Below are 15,572 nucleotides of genomic sequence, written 5' to 3'. Positions count from 1 at the left end.
GTAAATGTACCTAGTAAACTCCAGCAGGTCTAGAGTGAATCAACAAAGATAGTTGCTTGGACACAGTACACCGCCACTTCGGTCTTCACTAGTTACCACCAGCACAAAGAAATAACCCCCGCCTATTTCTCTTCTTAAAATCAGATTTTTAACCTAAACCTAACCATAACCTAAACCTAACTAGTGGAAAGTCGTCACTTCCACTGCCAAATCAGAGAAGAAGAGACGAGGCCTCCCGGGTGGCGCAGTGGTCAAAGGCCACTGTGCCTCCAGAGACTCTGTGTCGACCCGGCCGCGACCGGGAGGTCCATAAGGGCGACGCACATGGTTAGGGAGGGTTTGGCCGTCAGGGATATTCTTGTCTCATCGCGCACTAGCGACTCCTGTGGCGGACCGAGCGCAGTGCGCGCTAACCAGGTCTCTAGGTGTACGACACATTGGTGCGGCTGGCTTCCGGGTTGGATGCGCGCTGTGTTGACCTACGCCTCTCCCGAGTGATGAGACAAGACAGTAACTACTAACAACTGGGGGTAAAAATAATAAATAAAAGACACGAAGCGAGAAAATCCACCCCTGTTGAACGGATAAAAATGTTGTATCCTATATCTGCCGTTTCAATTACCCGGAGCGCCAAGCTTCTACCCCCAAGCCATAAGACTGCTGAACAATTAATAAAATGGCCACAGCCCACCGTGCCGCTTTGAGGACAACGACACCCATTGTTTGGCAGAGAGACAAGTTTCTTGTCAGTATATGTATAATCTTTGGCCAAATGAAGCACACAGATCATCCATTATATTGATCAGATACGTAAGTGGCCGCTCTAACAAGGAAAATAAATGTCTTTAAAAAATGGAAGGCAGTCGGGAGTAGGCAAGACTACGCGGGACCGTTCGAGCCAACAAGAGGGGCGATATGAGTGTGAACAACAGGCACAACTCTAATATATTGTTTTTTCAACAAAAAAAAGTCAAGTGTCCTACACATACATCTGTACACTCGTAACAACATAAGCATTATGACACTTATATTAGATTAAATAAACCACACGAAGCAAATAAACCATGCCATTTTTTTCGTTTAACACTCAAATTTAACACTCGATTGACCTCCATACAAAAACTCCTTGATTGGTGAGCGAAAAAAAACGAAATGACGCCACCTGCTGGAAAAGACAGATTTGGGCCCAGTTATCCCTCTCGCTTTGCCTTTTCCTCTCTGGCACAACCTAGCCCAGAGTTACACAACTGTCGGCCCGTGGGTGGTTTTATTTGCCCCCCCCCCCCCAAAGTTTTCTGAGCTCATTTTTTTTAAGACTATGAAAACACCAGGAAATCAGCTTCAAGTTATTTTTATTTTGGAAATCTGTTCCAACGGATTCCCCCACATAATAGAGAGACGCGAATGTATACAAATACTAATAATAATGAATAATAGTTGATTGGATTTATATAGCACTATTCTACAAACTGAGGTACGTTTTACATAGTAGGGGGAAACTCACATCATCCACCTCAGTGATGCACAGCGACCATTTTGTGCCAGAACGCTCACCACACATCAGCTATCAAGTGGAGAGGTGAGGAGTGATATATGCCAATTAGGAATGAGGTGGATGATTAGGTGGTCATGATGGAATGTGGCTAGGTTGGGAATTTAGCCAGGACACCAGGGTGAACACCCCTACTCTTACAATAAGTGCCAGGGGAATTTAAATGACCACAGAGTCAGGAGTCAGTCCCATTTTAACATCCCACCAGAAAGACAGCACCTTACACAGTGCAGTGTCTCCAAATGTAATCAAGTTTTGAATGTATTATGTTTTAGTCCAATATTATATCTGCTTGGGCTTCTGGAGGTCAATTTGAAGTCTATAAACGGGTTTTCCTATGTTCAGGACCCACGACCATCCGCTCAATAAATTATTGGCCCGCGGCTGAATGAAGTTGATGATCCCTGACTTAACCCAAGGGCTGGCAGATGGCGATATTAGTTGTTTCGTTTTACTGTCCAAAAGGGAATGCATGCAGCCAACTACACACTCGTATCCACTATACACTCGTATCCCCCGTGGACCGGTTCGTACATAAAACATTCTCCATTCAGGCTGCAAATGCATCGTCCTTAAATTTCATTCTGAAACACAATTTTCCACCACCATGCTAGATGAGCTAATGCCTGTCCTGGACCTTGCGTATCGCGTTCACCCAATCAGGTTGCAGCAGTCTTTTACTTTGAAACATTAGAGCAGAGGTGAAAAAAACAGACTGCTGCAACCTGATTGTCTGAACGAGATACGCAACATTCAGGACTAGCATTAGCTAATCTAGCATGTTTGTGGGAAATAAAATGGTGTTTCATAAAGAAAGTATGCATATTTTCCCATATTTTCCCGTCTTCTCGCCATTAAATCGAGGATACGAGTGTAAAGCCGGCTGCATGCATTCCCTTTGGACGGTAAGAGGCACACGAAGCAATATCGCTCTCTGCCAGGCTTTGGACTACAGCACAACCGTTCATTCCTATTTGCAGATGAGGAAGGCTTGAAAAAACGTTTTTTTTTTAAATTGCATTTAATTACCGTAAAACCATAACAATTTCATGGGTTGTTGACTCTTCACCACCATGCCAGTTCTCCTTAGTAATACCATACCACTAATACCCACGCTTTCTCACTTTCTCTGATTGTCATTATCTCTGCAGAGAGCTACCCTGTGATTATAGCCGAGGCGTTGATTCCACCCTGACTCTTCCGTTGTCTCTCCTGAGTGACTGTAAACCTCAACACCATTATCTCTGTCGTAATCCAAATCTCATCTCCCGTTCTCTCGGCTGCCACTGTTGTTTATCTCCTCACAAAGACAGAGAGACTCTGCTACTCAGGCAGAGGGACTTACCAGGGACGGATGGATAACTAGAGCACGAGTGTATTCATTAGCACACACCCTAGAAAACAAGCGTTTCTGTAAAAATGTTTGTTTTGTTTAAGTTTGTTTCCATTTGATACACCTCAGAGCTCTCTTTCATTCTTTGTGTGTTATAGCTCTTGCAGGTTGCTAAGTACTAAAATGGGCGGGGCCAGCGCTCCTGAAACATGAACTGTGTGTATGTGTTTTGCAATGTATTTTCAGTAGTCATGTTCTTTCACACGTGCATAATTGTGTGGTGAAGCAATTATAGGCATGATGCAATTAACAACCTAACAAAACAAACTGATTTCTGGCCATTGTGTCGAAAAGCCTCCTTAATGGGAAGTGTTGTCAGGGTGTTTGAATTCAACTGGGTAATTTATATGACTATGTCTCCTTCTCTTCTCCACTCATAAAGATATCTCCCCTCTTCTCCACTCATAAAGATATCTCCCCTCTTCTCTACTCATAAAGATATCTGTTCACTATTCTTCACCACTCAAAGATATCTCTCCTCTTCTCTTCACCACTCAAAGATATCTCTCCCCTTCACCACTCATAGCCAGCAGCATAATACCACCCTGTTTACCACTACTGGCTTGCATCTACTTCTCTTCACCACTCAAAGATATCTCCCCCCTTCTCTTCTCCACTCATAAAGATATCTCTCCTCTTCACCACTCATAAAGCTATCTCTCCTCTTCACCACTCATAAAGATATCTCTCCTTTTCTCTTCACCACTCAATGATATCTCTTCCCTTCTCTTCACCACTCATAAAGATATCTCTCCTCTTCTCTTCACCACTCAAAGATATCTCTATACATATCTACCTCCACCAATCCAGTATCCCTGCAAATTGTAAATGATTGTGTATTTCATATTTCTTATTCTTATCTCTTGTGGGTTTTTTTCCCTAGTAATACATTGTTTGTTGATTATTGCATTGCTGAGTTTTGAGTTTGCAAGAAAGGCATTTCACAGTACTTGTGCATATGACATGAAAACTATCTCTCCTCTTCACCACCCATGAAGGGTTAGCTTCTCTGTTGGAGAAGACTCGACAGAGCATCAAAACCCTCTCACGGAGATAAAGCACAGTATAGTGGTTTAGGCTAAAAACTATTTACATGGGATGTTTGCTCATGTGTGTCTGTTTGAGTAAACAGGTGTTGTCATTGTGCGTATTGGTTGTCTAAAAAAAACTTTGTTTTGCATCAGAACCATCCTTTAAAACAAAACAGACATTTGAATATTGCCAGAATTATAGGACAAGGCACACTATATTGTTTATGTAGACCTATATTGCTGTTGTTGAGCACATTGTATTATGGGGGATAGGGGCTACAGTAAGAGGAAGTGGTGGAGGTGGCGATACACTTCCTGCTGACATAACAGCTGTGTGTGTGGATGGTGTGAATACAGAGAGTGTCCCTAGAGGCACCCTATTCTCTATTTAGTGCATTAGTTTTGAACAGAGAACCTGGTAAAACTAGTGCACTATAGAGAGTACAGTTTGCTATTAGGGACGCAGATAATGTATGTTCAGAGTAGAAGTTGCCCTTAGGCACAGATCTAGGATCAGTTTACTCTCCACATCCTAACTCAGGGTTGGTCAATTTTTTTGTCTCGAGGACCACATCGGGATTTCGAAATTCAAATTTCAGGCTAGAAAAATTACAGTTATTTCAAAATACACTACATTATCAAATGTATGTTGACACCTGCACGTCAAAAATCTCAATCCAAAATCATGGGCATTGATATAGAGTTGGTCCCCACCCTTTCCTGCTATAACAGCCTCATCTGGGAAGGCTTAACAGTTGGCACTATGCACTGGGGCAGGTAGCGTTCCCCTGGCATCAGCCTATCTCAGATTCGTCCGTTGGAATGCCAGATGGTGAAGCGTGATTCATCACTCCAGAGAACATGTTTCTACTGCTCCAGAGTCCAATGGCGGCAAGCTTTACATTGTGCATGGTGATCTTAGGCGTGTGTGTGGCCGCTCGACCATGGAAAGCCATTTCATGAAGCTCCCGATGAACAGTTCTTGTGCTGACATTGCTTCCAGAGGAAGTTTGGAACTTCCTATTGAGTGTTGCAACCGCAGACAGCTGATGCAATGGCCATTCCCTTCAGCACTCGGCGGTCCTGTTCTGTGAGCTTGTGTGGCCTACCACTTTGCAGCTGAGCCGTTGTTGCTCCTAGACGTTACCACTTCACAATAATAGAGAAGACATTTTACGAACTGACTTGTTGGAAAAGTGGCATCCTATGACGGTGCCACGTTGAATGTAACTGAGCTCTTCAGTACGGGCCATTCCACTGACAATGTTTGTCTATGGAGATTGCATGGTTGTGTACTCAATTTTATACACCTGTCAGCAATGGATGTGGCTGAAATAGCCGAATCCACTCATTTGAAGGGGTGTCCATATACCAAATAAAATGGAAATAATTCCCATGGGCCGGATCTGGATTGAATGGGCCCGTGGGCCGTAGTTTTCCCACCCCTGTCCTGAGCTCATTTATTAAACTGGGAAAACAAAAACTGAATTGTGTTTAGTGGCATCATCAACCTACTTGCGGTTAAAGAGAGTAGCAGCATAGTGCAAGCTCAGACAGGCAGCGAGTCTTGTGCCACAGGAGCTGAGAAACACAGTTTTGATTTTCTCCCTCAGATTCACTGTGCTCACTAGTTCAAAACTGAGCTGATAGTGGACAATGTAGGGTTTCAATCCAGACCTTTGTCCTGAAGACTTACTGCATGTAATAATTTATTCAACCTATATAGCGCTTTTCAAAGACTCTCAAAGCACACAAAAAAAAGGCAAGTAAGTTCTCCCATGTCAACCTCCTCCTCCACGCAATCCACTGGCTTCCAGTCGAAACTCGTATCCATTACAAGACCATGGTACTTGTCTACAGAGCAGCAAGAGGAACTTCCCCACTACCTTCAGGCTATGCTCAAACCCTACACCCCAACCTGAGCACACCGTCCTGCTACCTCTGGTCTCTTGGCCCTGCAGCTCCCGCTCAGCCCAGTCCAAGCTCTGTCCTGGCACCCCAGTGGTGGAACTAGCTTTTCCCTGACGCTAGGACAGCAGAGATCCTGCCCATCTTCCGAAAACATCTGAAACACTACCTCGTCAAAGTATCATTAACCCCCCCCCACTTGCACTTGACTTTTTTCCACCCTTACTCACTCTGACATTGCTGATAGCTCCTTTATTGAGGAAACATGTATATACTCTGACATGTGTTTACACTTGACTTTTTTCCACCCTTACTAGCTCTGACATTGCTGATAGCTACTTTGAGGAAACATGTATATACTTTGACTGTGATATGTGGTTATCTTACCTAGCCCTGTAAGTCACTCTGGATAAGAGCACCTTCTAAAGGACTAAAATGACAATGTAAATTCAGCAGATTGACAAGAAAGACAGGCATGTTTATTATTATTCTAGATGAAGAGTGTGGGAAATCACTTCATAGCCCACACTAAGAAGTGTACTACAAAGAAGGCTCAATGAGTTAGCCAGCTAACTAAGAAAATATGTGTTTTTGGTTGTTAATCAATTAGACTATGCCCATTTCAAGCTTATCTTTCAATCAACCTGACAGAGCTTGAGAGGATCTACAGAGAAGAATAGGAGAAACTCCCCAAATACAAGTGTGCCAAGCTTGTAGTGTCATACCCAAGAACACTGTCTGAATACTTATTTAAATGTCATATTTCATTATTTGTTTGTTTAATACATTTGCTAAAATAAAAACTGTTTTTTGTTTTTGTCATTATGTAGTATTGTGTGTAGATTGATGAGGAATAAAAACAATGTAATATATTTTATAATAAAGGCTATAATGTAACAAAATGTGGAAAAAGTGAAGTGGTCTGATTACTTTCCGAATGCACCGTATACCCCTCTGGTGTATTGTCTGCTGCTTTGTCTGTTTCCAGCACGGGTTAATCGGAATTAACAGCTGGCGGTTGCTGCGCATGCGCGGATCCGCCATACAGAGGAAATAGCCGGGGAGTAGGTAGCTGCCTGAGAACGAGAGAGCGAATACCACGGATACAGCTGGTTTCTCTTCAAACAATTATGACCGTCTTTCCGTTGTCGCTTTCTCTCAGGTATCTGTTTCCCGGTCGCTGAATGGCGCTGGTTACCGTGCAGCGCTCGCCGACCCCCAGCACCAGTTCCAGCCCCTGTGTTTCGGTAAGCCACGGTCGTTTCGACCCCCAACCATCGAATCTCTCGCTCGAAGCTTTGGGTTGATTTCCGCTGTTTTTGCGGACTGTACATAACTGCCTTTGTACTTCTACGCATGCGTAACATGTCTATTCATTTTGGAATAACAGTAGCAAATGTATCAGTTCAAATGTGATGCAACAGTGATAGATAGCTACAATACAACACATTTACCAAGCACAGGCAATGAAACGTGTGTAAATCGTATGACATCTTAGTATGGTTTCAAGAGGAGAAATATAGGCAACATTTGTCTGGTAGGTTTCGTCAGCTGCTACTGACATCGCGACGTAACTTACACGCCGGTAAGACCAGGCTACTAGACACACCAGCGAGTGACCATAGTCTACTGTAAAATGGCAGGTTCGTTCACTAGAGTAACTGGCCTCCCCAAGTAATCAAAAAACACTTTATCAGACCAGGAACATGATTTGGTCACTTTCTTTGGTTTCCTGGAATGAGTCGTTTCGCGTTGGAGAAGTAACTAACTAAAGCCACATTTCCTGCTCGTCAGTATGTAATAGACTTGTGGTACACGTGACGCGTATGCATGCGGGTAATTTACAAGTCTCTAGACTGTTGTTTCGTTGGCATGTAAACTAGTAGTTTATTGCCTTGACCGGTGTAGACGTATTATCTATGTAAAGCAGCTGAACCGGGTTCCGGTATTTACACACCGCCTGTGTGCCCTGTGCCTCATTACAGAAACCTGTCAGGCAATCAGGAAGCAAGAGTTCATGCTGCACATTGCTAAATAGTGCTCTGGCTTCCTGCATGGTCCAAGGGTCACTTGCATAATAGTGAGTGCTAGTAGTTGTAGGCTGCCTGAAGAACCAGATAAGTATTCACTCAACATACAATGTGTCTGTCTTGGGTACAATATAGTATTATCTGTCAATCTTGCCAGAATATTCCGACCCAACTGCTACGCTTGTTTTTACTGAACTGCACTGGGGTCGGAACGCAATCATGGAGACACCTTGGATCCGGCGCGAGATATGGGTCGAACAAACAAACTTCTCAGGTGTGCCATTCCATAATGGCTGCTGTTGCTAATGCTAGCTAGCATGAGGATGAAAATTGCAGTTTTCTGGTAAAACCAGCAGCATTTTGACTCAGTGCAGCTCAGTGTAAACAAGTGTAAAGTAGTATCTTCTAGCAGCTATCAAATCACATTTATTTATAAAGCCCTTTTTACATCAGCCGATATCACAAAATGCTATACAGAAGCCCAGCATAAAACCCTAAACAGCAAGCGACGTAGATATAGAAGTACGGTATATGCCACTAATCCAACGATCAATCCCTCTCATTCTTTCTCTTCAGCTCTTGAATGCCACAGGTGGAGCAATAGTAGTGGTTCACTTCTCAGGAGTATGTCCCTCATTGGGTGCTCTCCCTTAAGAAAGCACTCTTACTCTACATTTCTCACAGTGTAGATAATAAGAAACTGCAGTAACCCTACATTAAAAATAAAATAGGTATATATTTTTTTATAAACACATCAGCCAATTTTCAGCCTTTTTGCATAGACAACAAGTTATGTGTATCTCTCCTACTGTTTTCATCTAAACCAGAAGTCTGTTGGGCCGTAGTGAAATGGTAGGACTTCATTGCGACGTTATCAGATCACGGTATATTGTGAGTAACACCTTGATCTCATGAGGATGCTAGATTAGTCATAACACCAGTCAATGCCACAAACTCACCAGAGTTTGAGTGTTTGTGCTCTGGTGAGTCAGTCAGTGTCAGCCTATCAGGGAAGCATCTCTGTTTTATGGCGTAACAGTTTAGTTGCAGAGGATGCCTCAAACTAAGGTAAACCACTACTACCATGGTTGTTGTTGTCGTCAGTCTGTCCTTGAACTGTCCGTTTCGACCAGTTGAGCCTGTTTGGAGTCAACGACGGTACTGATTTTGGAGGTCTGGGGGGACAGAGAGAAATACAACCTGTCATTTGCTTTTAGTTTCCCCAAAACAAAGAGTGTGAACTGGGGTTGTGTTGTTGAGGTATGTTGCAGAACGTTCCTCACCAGCATTGTAATCTTGGACATGACCCTGTCATTGACGTCTCTCTCTACCTTCCCCCGGCTAAACAGGTTCTGTGAGTGAGGCCAGATGATAGCCTTGCCTTGCTTACGCTGCCCCTTCCCTCCACACAGGACCCCAGAAACAATAGCTGCTACTTCTGCAAAAGCTAATGGGAATACAAATAAACGCACATCTATCTACCCTTTGTGTAGACCCAGGAGGAGTAGCTGCTGCATCAGCGAATGGGGATCCTAATCCTAATGAACAAATGTGTCCCATGGCTGGGTGGTGGTGTGTGAGGTGTCTTGTGAGATGCCCACTGGGTCTTCTCGCTCTCTAGAACCCTTTGGTGAACCTGGCCAGCTCCAATGCAGTGTTGCTATGACAATGAGGGCCAGACACACACACACTGCTGCTGTAATACTCCATGGAGTCAAGGGACTCCTACACTCAGATCACCCTTCCTTCTCTTTCCTGAGTGGTCAAAGTGGAAAACGTTGAATGGCGGTGGGGATTCCCCCCTACCGTCCTATCCTGCAGATGCCTCACAACACACTACTTTTTTATTCATTTACATACTTTTAAAACAATCCAAAACATATACAGAAACACACACATATACACAACATTACACCTGCCCAGACCCACCTGTTCTTACCCCTATCGCCTGCACTACTCTCCGGGCCAACATGTCCTCAAATCCCACACTCTTAATATTTACATAATGAAGCATAGGATTTTTCCATTGTCTTAAACATGGAGGATATTGATTGACAGTTAAGTATACTTTAAAAAAAAAAAGATAATTGAGGTGAAGTTTATCATCCAACCCCATTGAGTATCTCACTGCCCTGTCATGTGACGTGTCTTGAACTACATGCAAACATTTCCATACACCTTGAGGGTTTTGCATATATGTAAATGTCCCGGCTGGAGGAATCTGTGCTTCTCCTCTCCCTTCCTGTCCAGGCAAACACAAAAACCTGGCCCCTTCCTGGTATCTGACCAACACACACACACTATTTTCGGGTGACCACTGTAGTAACCCTGAACCACACTGTCTCCCCACTCTTCATGAATTTCTATTTTGAGGCTCTGGTCATAATATCTTCGCTCAGCCATATACATTAATGGTTCTCTTTATTTTTCTCTTTTTTTTTGTTGCAAAAATAGAACCATAAAATATATACTAGTGGACTATAACGTGCTATAGCTGTGTTAAGATGGAGATCAGTGTTTTTCCTGAATGCATTTAGCAGAGATGCATTGCAGCTGATAAATAATGGCCTCCACTGCATTTTTTTAAAATAAAAAATAAATGGATATATTTTTGGGAAATTATTTAAGATGGTAAAATGTTTTCAGTGTAAACTTAAGCGACTAAAACCAGATGAAGTATATGGAAAGATAAGGGAGCTATATATTTGTTAAATAAGATCATCTTTGAGAACTAACAATCACCAAAATAAAAACTTGACAGTCAGGGAAAACCCAAACATGTTTGTGTGTGAATCTTTTTCTCTCGAACCGCGCCTTATAAACAGACTGAGGTCATTTTCCTGGAGAGGGTGAGCAAATTGAATACAGGCTGAACAGCTCGTCTCTCTGCTCTAATAGGGGTAGTTAAACTGCATAGCCTGTTGCACGCAGTCATTCTTTCTCTGGTGTGAGAGAGAGTTGGTCATTCTCTGGTGTGAGAGAGAGTTGGTCATTCTCTGGTGTGAGAGAGAGTTGGTCATTCTCTGGTGTGAGAGAGAGTTGGTCATTCTCTGGTGTGAGAGAGAGTTGGTCATTCTCTGGTGTGAGAGAGAGTTGGTCATTCTCTGGTGTGAGAGAGAGTTGGTCATTCTCTGGTGTGTGTGACAGGGTTAGATCGGTTACTTTCTAAATGTAATTTTGGGATTTCCCAAACTCAGTAAAGTAATCTCAAATTAATATTACCAATTCAACAACATATATTGCAGGATAAATCAATGTTAGATACATAGTTACTGGGTGTTGCATTTGACTTGATGGGTTGGATATCTAGTCTTCTAAACCCATTGCTTTCTCCTACAGATAAAGCCCAATCAAATTATTATCTCCACATTTAAAAACCAAAGTCTGTATAATTTCCAGTCAAGCCTGGAAATATAGATTAGCCAAATTATTTTACCTGGGCATAATCTAAAAAACGAAGGATTTATTAGCCCACTCAATTGTAGGGATAAATAATTTTTTAAAATACTGTAGAACTATTTGGTGAAATGTGCATTGTGGCTGCATGAACGGGCAAGTGAATTTTGTTTTTCCTGAAGAGAGGTCAGGGTGGCCCCCCAGATAGCATAAGAACACGTCATAAGCTATGGACAAATATTTAGAATGGCAGGAAATGAGCTTTAACATTAGACTTTGGGCATGAAAAACGTCCCATCTCCTATTCCTTCCTCAGTTCTCAAACAGAAATGGGGCATGCCTTTGGTGGTTCATCAACGTGTTATTCTAGTCATGCGCGCCATGACCGACGTACGGAAGCTAGTGTGTTAGCTAAGCTAGCCACTTGTTGCTAGCCAGTAACTCCTCCAGTATGTGTCGACGTCATTTCACAGGATTTGGGGGAGGGAGGGTTCTACTATATGGGATTGTTTTGAGAGGTTCATACAAATGAAAGTTTTGCTATTTGATGAAACAAAAAATATATAAAATCATTTGATTTTAAACATTTTATTTAGCTGTACTGCTGTTAGCCCATTAAAAACTTATTGAATAACAGATTCACGACATGGAACAACTGATAGACACCCCCAAAAAATCTAAAGGAAGTTTGTTTCTGATGTGTCTGTCCTATATCCTGAGATATAAGAAAGATCAGGAAACATTAATCATTAAAAAAAAAATGAACCCTGTATTTTTTTCATTAAAAGGTTTCAATGTAATTCCATACATTTTTTTTAAAGTGAGATTTTCACTGGACTGTGACATTAAAATGTGTTGCTCTGTCTGTATGCTACGTCTTGCTTGTCCTATGTTGCTCTGTCTGTATGCTACGTCTTGCTTGTCCTATGTTGCTCTGTCTGTATGCTACGTCTTGCTTGTCCTATGTTGCTCTGTCTGTATGCTACGTCTTGCTTGTCCTATGTTGCTCTGTCTGTATGCTACGTCTCGCTTGTCCTATGTTGCTCTGTCTGTATGCTACGTCTCGCTTGTCCTATGTTGCTATTGTCTATATTGTAATTGTTTTTAATAACCTGCCCAGGGACTGCGGTTGAAAATTAGCCAGCTGGCTAAAACCGGCACTTTTACTGAAGCGTTGATTAATGTGCACTGTCCCTGTAAAAATAAACATTCCTTGCCAAATGATGACAGTTTTATCACAAATTCTAAATGGACTGGTTGATTGAAGTAGGAAAACGTGTACTGAAAACGAGCAGCAGTTTTAGAATAATTGCGTCTTGTCTATTTTCCACTTTAGGAACTGCTAGAGCCATTCAGAATTGTTTAGCCGAGGCTCTAACCCCCCTTAACATAGACGGGTTCCACACTGAAAATATGCAAAAACATTTAATTTTGATAAAGGCCGGGCGTATTTTCAACAGAATCTTTTAAGCATATGCCCACAACTACATACCATGTGTATCCATGCCAGCCTAGGACCTTCACATCTGGCTTCTTAACCTGCAGGATTGTCTGAGACCAGGTACCCAGACAGCTGATGTAACTGTGGGTTTGCACAACCAAAGATTTCTGTACAAACTGTCAGAATCCGTCTTAGAGAAGCTCATCTGAATGCTCGTCGTCCTCACCAGGGTCTTGACCTGACTGCAGTTTGGTGTCGTAACCAACTTCAGTATGTAAGTGCTTACCTTCGATGGCCACTGACACGCTGGAGAAGAGTGTTCTTCAAGGATTAATCTGGGTTTCAACTGTTCCGGGCAGATGGCAGACAGCGTGTATGGTGTCCTGTGGTCGAGCAGTTTGCTGATGTCAGCGTTGTGAACAGAGTTCCCCATGGTGGCGGTGGGTTATGGTATGGGCAGGCATAAGCTACGGACAACAAACACAATTGCATTTTATTGATGGCAATTTGAATGCACAGAGACACTGTGACGAGATCCTAAGACCCATTGTCGTGCCATTCATCTGCTGCCATCACCTCATGTTTCAGCATAATGTACAGCCCCATCTCGCAAGGATCTGTACACAATTCCTGGATGCTGAAAATGTCCCAGTTCTTCCATGGCCTGCATATTCACCAGACATGTCCCCGTTGAGCATGTTTGGGATGCTCTGGATCAAAGTGTACAACGTTCCTGTTCCTGACAATATCCAGCAACTTCGCACAGAAATTGAAGAGTGGGACAACATTCCAGAGGCCACCATCACAGCATAAGGTGCACCTTTGTAATGTTCATGCTGTTTAATCATCTTCTTCATATATCACACCTGGATAACCTTGGAAAATGAGAAATTCTCACTAACAGGCATGTAAACACATTTGTGCCCCCAAAAAATTGAGAAACCAAATGGATAAATACAAGTTAAATGGGTTTCCATTGCATTTTCAACTCTACTGATGGTTTTGTCACATTGTTGCGTTATAAAGCAAATGTGTCGCATTTACAGTGCAGGTACGGCTACCTACAATGACATTATGGATAAGAGCCATTTTAGTTTTATTTGTCAAATGGCAGCCGCATCGATTTATCATGTCACCAGAATACGACCCTCGATATTTATTGGAAAGGAGCATCAAGCTCATCACGTGCACTCATCATCACCCTGTTCAGTTCATCATAATTAATTTAATTTGTAGTTTAATAAACTGCATGCTTTCCTGAGTTGTAGTGGGAGGACCACACAACATATCGCGTGACTCCAAGTTTACTTCGAAAATGATGAATTCCACCGCAATTTCTCAAATAATTAATTGTATCGACAAAAATAAATCCCACGATGTCAACAAATAAATAGTCTGTTAGCATTTATAAAATTGTACTGGCATATTGTGTTTCCATCAGCATGTCGTGATGTTTTTCACACATCAGATAATTCATCCACATGAAATGGTTGGATGGAACTCTGGTTATTGAATCAGAAAGGTGTCAGAAAAATGGTGCAAACGTTCTTTCTCAATTGAAAAGTAACCCTAGAAATTATCATGTAGTTCTTCAAAAGTATCTGTAAATCTACAATATTTTTGCTGGTAAGGTAGTAGATTACAGTTAAAACACTTTTTAAAATCAGTTAAATGGGATCCATTACTCCCCAACTGGTCAATGTGAGAGTTGGTCAGTCTCTGGACTAGCTGACCACACTGATGTTGTGTTAACCATCTGTGTGTTTTCTCTCCTCAGGAGTCTGGCAGTGGGGAGGATGACCGGCGCTCTCAGCCTAGGAGGTAAGACAGATGCACACCCCCTGACATCATCACTCTTGTTTGTGACACTACAAATGTCACTCTGTGCCATTGTGACATCAGAGACCATGTGCAATTGTGAGAAATCTGATAAATGTGACAGTAAGCAGGTTTATTCGAAAAAAGCAATGTTGCAAATAAAAAAAATAATTGAGACGTGTAATGGAAACGGAATATATATATATATATATATATGATACATTTTCTAAAGATCGACAATATTTTTATCCGTTCGACGGGTGGATTTTTCTTCGGTCTAACTTTTATTGTGGCAAATTTATTTTATTTCACATTTTATTTAACCAGGTAGGCAAGTTGAGAACAAGTTCTCATTTACAATTGCGACCTGGCCAAGATAAAGTAAAGCACATACAACAACACAGAGTTACACATGGAGTAAAACAAACAGTCAATAATACAGTAGAAAAATAAGTCTATATACAATGTGAGCAAATGAGGTGAGATAAGGGAGGTAAAGGCAAAAGAGGCCATGGTGGCGAAATAAATACAATATAGCAAGTAAAACACTGGAATGGTAAATTTGCTGTGGAAGAATGTGCAAAGTAGAGAGAAATAATGGGGTGCAAAGGAGAAAAATAAATACAGTAGGGGTAGTTTGGGCTAAATTATAGATGGGCTATGTACAGGTGCAGTAATCTGTGAGCTTCTCTGACAGCTGGTACTTAAAGCTAGTGAGAGAGAAGTGTTTTCAGTTTCAGAGATTTTTGTAGTTCGTTCCAGTCATTGGCAGCAGAGAACTGGAAGCAGAGGCGGCCAAAGGAAGAATTGGTTTTGGGGGTGACCAGAGATATGTGGGTGCTGCTATGGTGACCAGCGAGCTGAGATAATGGGGGCTTTACCTAGCAGGGTCTTGTAGATGACCTGGAGCCAGTGGGTTTGGCGACGAGTATGAAGCGAGGGCCAGCCAACGAGAGCATACAGGTTGCAGTGGTGGGTAGTATATGGGCTTTGGTGACACAAC

General features: G+C 42.3%; 1 protein-coding gene across 1 annotated transcript in view; it reads left to right on the top strand.

Annotated features, from left to right (window-relative positions):
• The first annotated feature begins 6,912 nt into the window (after positions 1–6,912).
• LOC118385725 (uncharacterized) overlaps positions 6,913–15,572 on the top strand; it is a 60,805-nt gene continuing 52,145 nt past the window's right edge. The window contains 2 exon segments of the mRNA XM_052520547.1: positions 6,913–7,131; positions 14,529–14,572. Of these exon segments, the coding sequence (XP_052376507.1) occupies positions 7,069–7,131; positions 14,529–14,572 (107 nt within the window). The 5' untranslated portion in view covers positions 6,913–7,068.

This window comes from Oncorhynchus keta, chromosome 6 (assembly GCF_023373465.1).
Source record: "Oncorhynchus keta strain PuntledgeMale-10-30-2019 chromosome 6, Oket_V2, whole genome shotgun sequence".
NCBI classification, from domain to species: Eukaryota; Metazoa; Chordata; class Actinopteri; order Salmoniformes; family Salmonidae; genus Oncorhynchus; species Oncorhynchus keta.
Note: the sequence above shows the minus strand (reverse complement) of the source record. Positions and strands in the feature narration are given on the sequence as shown.